The 7,747-nt window shown below is 40.2% G+C and overlaps 1 protein-coding gene across 1 annotated transcript in view; it reads left to right on the top strand.

Annotated features, from left to right (window-relative positions):
* SLC3A1 (solute carrier family 3 (amino acid transporter heavy chain), member 1) overlaps positions 1-7,747 on the top strand; it is a 27,511-nt gene that overhangs the window by 7,366 nt on the left and 12,398 nt on the right. Inside the window, exons 4-5 of the mRNA XM_015422007.1 lie at positions 3,753-3,878; positions 5,207-5,326. Of these exons, the coding sequence (XP_015277493.1) occupies positions 3,753-3,878; positions 5,207-5,326 (246 nt within the window). The remainder of the gene's footprint in view (positions 1-3,752; positions 3,879-5,206; positions 5,327-7,747) is intronic.

Genomic DNA, 7,747 nt, shown 5'->3' with positions numbered 1-7,747 from the left:
TCTTCGGACAGCGCTGGCTCTTCGGCTTTGAAACAGAGATGAGCACCGCAACCCTAGAGTCGGATTTGACTGGCTTTTGAGCAAGGGAACCTTTACCCTTACCTTTACTATGAGACTGAAGGGAATGACTTTGGATTCAACACATTTAGGATTGGTCTGTTCAATAATATCTATCTTATCTATCTCTTCAATAGTCACAATTAGATACACACACACATTTGCAGATGAGCTCACAGTTCATTTGAAAATGTTTAAATTTGGTGATTGTTGATAACACTGGCAGATAAAACTGCATGTATGAATTCAGCAAGAGGTTCAGTTCACTGCAGAATTAGATGGTGTTGCCTTTGAACTTTGTTTATCTTTATTTGGTGTGATTTTGCTTCTCTTGCTGATTTTTGTTCCATCTTTTTACGAAGAGGTCTGGGGGAAAGAAGATGTATTATGCATGACTAGTTCATTGTCAGATACTCCTTGTTCGTTGGGCATCCCAGGCAAGGAGCTTCCTCACAGCTGTCTCTTGTCCCTGCCAACCATGACATCAGAATCAAACAAACCAACTAACTGTTAGATCATTCCTTTGGGGGCTTTTGAGATGGAAAAGATGTTGTAAACAGACTCCACTCTCACTTTCCATACTTCGCTTTGAGATCAGCACAGTTCAGAATACAGGAATTTCCTTAAAAGGAAAGATTATGGGTTGGAGAAAGGTTGACTGCCCTTGCCATTTCCTTTTCATCTTTTTAATGTCGGAGCACAAACTGTAGTTTCAGCAAATAACTTTAATCCATTTCTGCATGCAGAAGTTACTTTAAAAAAAATGTTCCATCTTGTAGCATACCTGTGTTTTGTGAAGTGGACTTTAATATCATATTTTGTCTGGTAATTAATCTCTGAGCCTATAGAAACAGATTACAGTAGCCTGTAATCTGTGTCTCCTTTTGGACCAGTTTTTTTATTTTAGTTGTTGGTGTTCATAGTAGTTACCAGCCTTGAACCAGTGGAAGTTTTGCTGAAATCAGGTTGGAACTAAAACATGTATCAGGCAGTAAAGGTGGGATAAAAATGTTTCAAATAAATAAACGAAATGAAATAAACCTTATCTGATGTCTGGAGCTTCCACTGAAAGCAGCAACCCCATGGAAAGCTCTCTTGCAGTAGCATTGAGATATGTAATTTTTCCATATTTCTCTAGCCCTTGCCAATGGCAGCCAATATTTTAAAGAGGAAATGGGGGATCACACAGTGTACTGCCAGCACAAGGGTGAGTGTACTTAGACATTACAGGAAGAGGGAGACTCCCAATTCCAGACCAACACGTCCCTGTTTCTCTCCTCATGCTATCTGTGGGACTTATTTCCCAATTTTGTAATCCTGTCTTCAAAGATTTCAAAGTGGCATCATGTCTCTGATTCTGAACCTGCCCCCTGTGCAGATGAAAAGACCCAGAGAATGAGGCCAGCTACAGACAGTGGGGTATTTCTCTTCAGACCTGGAGCATCCCATAGGGTAGCAGGGGAAAAAAAAGGATAAAACCCACAATTTTTGGTGAAAATATTGCGCTCTCTCAATGCCACTTCATAAGATCTCAGCCACCATTTTGAGGCAGAAGTGGGCAGGAGAGGAAGAGTGGGACTGGCCGTCACATGAGACAGGTAGGTGGTGGCAGCACAAGCAGGTAGGCAAGTGGTACCCCTGCTGCCCCACCACCACTACATGAACCAGGTAAGGGGAGGAGGCAGCAGCAATGCTGTAGGTGAGGGAGATGGAGAAGAAGTAGGAGAGGACACTGCCTGCCTGCTATGTGAGAAGGACAAGGTAGAGCAAGGTGGCAGCACTGTAAGCAAGCGAAGGTAGCATTGCTGTAGGTGGGTGGGTGGGAGGAGGGGTGGGAACTGCACTGTCTCTCCCTGCCACTGCTGCTGTATGAACCAGGTGGGCAGTGCTGCTGCTGCTGCTGCAAGCAGGTGAGAGGGTTGTGGGAGGGGAAGCTGACACTGAGAAGAGAGAACGGGATTTCCCCACATGAGTCTCATGGGTCCCTGCTTATACAACATAATTGAAACATCCATATAATTCCAACTTTATCTAATAAAGCTTTGCAAACATTCTGAAACTTCTACATTAGTCACAGTCAAATAATAATGACATAAAAATGGGTGGGTGTGAACAGATTTAAAAAGTCCTCACTCCTCAGTGGCATACTTGCAAAGCAAGGCCAATTGAATCTCAGGGAGTAAGGTATTCCAGAGCTCTGAGGCAACTACAGAGAAGGCCCTGCTGTGCATGAAGGCCACCCTGGTCTTGTTCTGACCTGGATACCTTGTGAAGGACTTCCATTGATTCCAGATATTTCTGCCTATTAGTTAAGCACTTTGTTCATTTATTTATTTATTTATTTCCTTCACTGATAACCTACCTTTCTCCCCAATGGGGATCCAAAATGGCCTACATCTTTTCCCCTCTTGATCTTTACAACAACCCTATGAGGTAAGTTAAGTTGAGAGTAGTTGGTCCATGGTCAATCATAGGCAAATGGGAATTCAGACCTGACTGGCAAATCCTTATCCAACACTTTAACCAGTATGCCATGCTGGCCCTGCTTTATCTTCTATAGAGAACCAGTTTGGTGTAGTGGTAAAGTGTGGGGACTCTAATCTGGGAGAACCGGGTTTGATTCCCCACTCCTCCACTTGCACCTGCTGATGTGACCTTGGGTCAGTCACAAGCTCTGGCACAGCTGTCCTTGAAAAAGAGCAGTTTGTGTCAGAGTTCTCTCAGCCCCACCCACCTCACAGGGTGTCTGTGGTGGGGAGGGGAAGGGAAAGGCGTTTGTAAGCCGTTCTGAGACGCCAAGTGAAGGGCGGCGTATAAATCCAATCTCTTCTTCTTCTTCTATAGTGGAAGAAAGGGAGACTTCATGTCACTTCAGTTGTGGAACTCCTCCCTCTCAACCCGCTTGTGCTAGCTATGACTTTTGTTGTGAGGTGAAGATGTATTTGTTCACTCAGGCTTTTTGTTCATCAAGATAGTTTATTGTTACAGTAGATTTTTGCTTGTTCTACTGGATTTTATTTTGTTGATTAATTTATATTTTAGCTTTTATTAGTTAACCTGTTTTGTTTTTGTTGCTGTGCTGTTTTAAATGGTTTAAGGAATGTTGCTTATCCTTCTTTTGGATTGTTTTGCTGTGGTTTGGGTGGTGGGTTCATTGACATGCATTGTATTTTTACATTTATTACCAACCATTTTTGTATTTATTTAGCTAACTCATGAATACGCTGCCTGTCTCCCCAGTGGGGGCCCAGAGCAGCTTACATCAATCTCGTCACCCCCATGTTATCCTCACGACAACCCTGTGAAGTAGGTTAGGCTGAGAGAAAGTGACTGGCCCAAGATCACCCAGTGAGCTTCCATGGTAGAGCAGGGATTCAAGCCTGGGTCTCCCAAATCCTAGTCTGACACTCTTAACCACTGTGCCCCATTGGCTCTCTACCCTGAGTACCTTTGGGCTGAGGGGGCAGGACTGAAATTTATTTTCGGGGGTGTGTGTGCTCTGTAAGAGAAGATACTCTCTTACAGTTTAAAATAAGCAGGGACCAACCAGGGCCCTCTCCCCGAAAGACAAAGAGGCAAATAATGCAATATATTAGAAGAGTATGAAAGCTATGAATCATGTGTTCATGTTCAGCATTCTAATGATGATGGGTCTAAGAAATCTCATTTAAAAAGAGTATTCTTTATGCAATCAGGTGAGTGTATTTGGGAATTCCAGCTGGCAGTATGACGATGTTCGAAAACAATGTTATTTCCATCAGTTTGGAAAAGAGCAGCCCGATCTGAATTTTCGGAACCCAAATGTTCAAGAAGAAATTCATGTGAGTATCAGCTAGTATCCATATTATTAAGAAGTTTGTATCGTCCTCAGGAATATGATTAACTGAAACTTGTTTTTATACTAAGTAGGGATTTGGTGTTTAATAATGAGTAAAAGACATTCAATCAGTAGCCTATAGTGTTTCTTTCTTTTCTTTCTTTCTTTTTTAATTGTTGGCCCACAGGCATTGTTTTAATGACTTACAACTCATTAATACGTACATTTGTATGTAATACAGTTTGACCCTGACTCTTGACTTCCCTGTTAGGTTGTAGCTCCCAGAAGTACAATGTATATTAGACGGACAAGACAGGGTTGGAGCAATTGATCAAATACTAATGCATAGTGAAATCGGATAGGACTGTACATTCAGGCTGCAGACAGGGTGGTATTACATGCCTGAAGACTTACCGGTGGTGGTGGTGGTGGGGACAGGCTGCAGACAGGGTGGTATTACATGCCCGAAGACTTACCGGTGGTGGTGGGGGGAGCCTTCTTATTGAAGGCTTAAGCCTGCTTACTGACATGCTAGGTTTCTGTATGAAGGGAGTACTCTCGTGTGGTGGAGCATTCAGACATGAAGCTTGCCTCTTGCAACCTGAAATGGTACAATCCATGGAAAGATAATGGTTTCATAAAATCGGCTGATGGTGCCATATAACCTGGAGTGTACTTTGGGTGGAAAGAAGTTTCAGAACTGGGAGAAGACACTGTGGGGGAGGGGTTGCTATCAATTGCTGACAGTGAAAACTTGGGTGAGGTGCAGACTCCATGACAGGGGTTCCCAACCTTGTTGAGCTTGCACATTTTTTGGAATTTTTGAGAACAGGTAGTGACAACACCTATCACAAAATGGCTGTCATGGGGTATGTTGTCAACTGCAAAATATTTGGAGGTTCAGAGCAAAACACCTTCTTATGAAGGTGGCAGCTGTTTCCCAAATGAGAACTCTCTGCTAGCACAAAGGTGGTATTCCCTGGCTGTTCTGAAATTCTTCCTTCTTCAATGAGGTGCAAGAAATTCAAGACAGGCTCTTTTGAGGCAGAGGTGGGGGAGGAGATATACCTTGGGGAAGAAAGAACTGAGCACCAATAAATACATGACTGCGTTCCATTGTGCCCAGGGGTATCTTGTTGGAGATCATGACAGCTGCTCTATGGTATATAAGAGGATATACCATTTCACACTAAGACTATATCACGTAAAGGTTCTGGCCAATTTCTTTCCTGAAACATCATATTGTGTTATCTAGACAACTGTGTGAAATGTGTTAGATAAAACACAACTTTTGCGAGTTAAGCAAATCCATTTTCTCAATTTCTTACTTAGGACGTGATCAAGTTTTGGCTTGGCAAGGGCATTGATGGATTCAGTATTAATGATGCTAAATTCCTTCTGGAAGCAACACACCTGAGAGATGAACCTCAAGTGAATAAATCTCAAAATCCAGTAAATGGCTTTTCTGCCTTTTTCCTTCCCCAGAAATGTGACCCAATTTGCATGGTGATATAATTGTTATATAATAGATGCAATGATTAGCAGGATCCTGCCTAGTGTAAAGGGGTGGGCATGGATATACATCAGAGGTAAGATTAAGCAGACAGCCGACTGCATGTCAGTTGCATCAGTGTTGGTTGTCTTACTGGCTGATGATCTACAGAAAGTACTGTAGAAAGCACAAGTTTGATATCAGCTAGATAGAAAGGTCTACCATGAGCAATAATGACCACTCTCCAAGGAGCTTTCCTGCAGCCTAGGGAGACTTTCTCCAATGGAAGATCCACTTAAATTGCAAGAAGGCTTCAAAGTTTGTTTAGTGGTATGCTAGGATGGCGGTAGGGTTCACTCCTTTAGCAGTACAGGATCGGGGTGAAGGGCACATGCTTTCCACACTCACATTGTGACATTTCAAGTGTAAAGGACAGTAGTACTGGGAAAGACCTAAGACAGATCTGTAGAAATATGTATTCTGTATCTACATGTGCACATATGCAGATTTAAATATCCACAGGTGGGGGCATGTTGACTATTATATAGAAAGCCTTTAAAAATATATTTTTATTTAATTTTTAGAAATAATAGACACACACATAAACATAAACACAAAGACAAAAACAAACATAAACATTAACATAACAATGTTTCCTGTATACAGCGATACAACTAGTTTAGACAATATTGCAACTGAGCACGCTTTTTTTATTTAAAGACCTTCTTTTAAGATTTAACTAAATATATTCCAATTAACCTTCACAATTTAAAGTCAACATTTTTGATAAGGTTCTCACAACGTCTCAGATGGTCATTAACCACTAAATATCCTTTTTCATTACTCTGAAGAATTCCTATCCATATATTTTCAACATTTTTTGTCAATATCTTATTGCAACTACTATTATATACTTGTTTTCCCAAATAAATATCCACCAGTGGCATGAATTTACTACAACTGTTTATGCTTAGCTTCCCACCTAATTACTCACCCCTTTCTGCCATATTCCCTTTTAATCATTATTTATTCCAGCAGTTTATGAAATACATATCACTGAAATTTTCATTTGTATAAATTCAAAATGGGAAGTTGACTCATCATCAAAATTAATTTCCCCCCCTTCTCTATAATTCTATATCTAGCTTTCAATCTCAGTAACGCAATATCTAATTTTCACAGTTTTCAATGCCCTAACTCCAATTATTCAATATCACATTATAACAGAAGCTCTGGATTCATAATTCCAATTAAACATAAATCAGCAAAGTTAATCTTTCATTCTTCCAATAACTTGATTTCTTCTCCTTAAAATTTATATCTTACATTTTTATATTAATCCCAATTTTATTTTATATGTGTGTGAGTTTACTTTTAAACTTCTAAACTTCCCCCTCTGTATTTCAGCCATGCTATATCCAGTAATTTATTTACAAATAATCTAGTAAATACTTCATACATACAACATAACAAAAACAAGAAAAAACACCCAAAAACCCCATGATTCCAGTTTTCCAACAAGCATAGCATTTAACTCTTCATCAAGGTTAATAATCCCCCCCTCTATAAGTCTATATCTAGCTTTCCTTCTCTATAACACAATATCTAACTTTTCACAGTTTCAGTGCCTTAATACCATATCTCATTATAACAGAAGTCCTAAGTTTGTAATTCCAATAAAACATAGATCAACAGAAATAATCTTTCTTTCTTCAAATAACTTAATTTTTTTCCTGAAAATTTGTAGCTTACATTATTGTATCAATGAGTCCCAATGTCTTCTTTCTTTGTGTGTGTGTGTGTGTATTAATTTCTAGGCTCCCCTCTCTGTGTCTCAGCCATATTATATCCAGCCTTATATATTACATCTTAAACTTCCAGGCACGCCATTTTCGCTTCTCTCCCCCCCTTTCTCTCTTCTTTGCTAGAACTTCTCTGCTTATTCGTTTTTATTAAGTCTGTCTTTATATAGGATGACCTCATTGTCTCCTTTTCCACTCCTATACTGGAAAGGGGTTGATTTTCATCAAACGACTCCTTGGTGTGGCAAAGTTGTTCCTCTTTAACACTCTGTTTGGGCTGTATTGGTTCTTCCTTAATTTCACTATCCAGTCGTTTTTCAGTTATATTCGCACAAGCCTCTTCAAATCCTTTTTGTATTCCCTTCTGTATTCCATCTCTCAGTAACTTCAGAGACTGCTCAACAGTTAATTCTCCCACAAGCATGTTATTCTCCAGCTCATCCTCCTCAGTTTCCTCTGCAAGCGCCATTTTTGTTGTCCAATTAATTTCAGCTCAAATAACGTAACTCTTGCTTTGGAGCTTTTAAACACCTTCTAAGACTTTTAATCACCTTTTAGGATATTTAACTTAGTTGTCAG

The sequence above is a fragment of the Gekko japonicus genome, unplaced genomic scaffold (assembly GCF_001447785.1).
Source record: "Gekko japonicus isolate JY-2015 unplaced genomic scaffold, Gekko_japonicus_V1.1 scaffold128, whole genome shotgun sequence".
In the NCBI taxonomy this organism is placed as follows: Eukaryota; Metazoa; Chordata; class Lepidosauria; order Squamata; family Gekkonidae; genus Gekko; species Gekko japonicus.
This window is presented reverse-complemented; position numbering and strand designations above follow the sequence as displayed.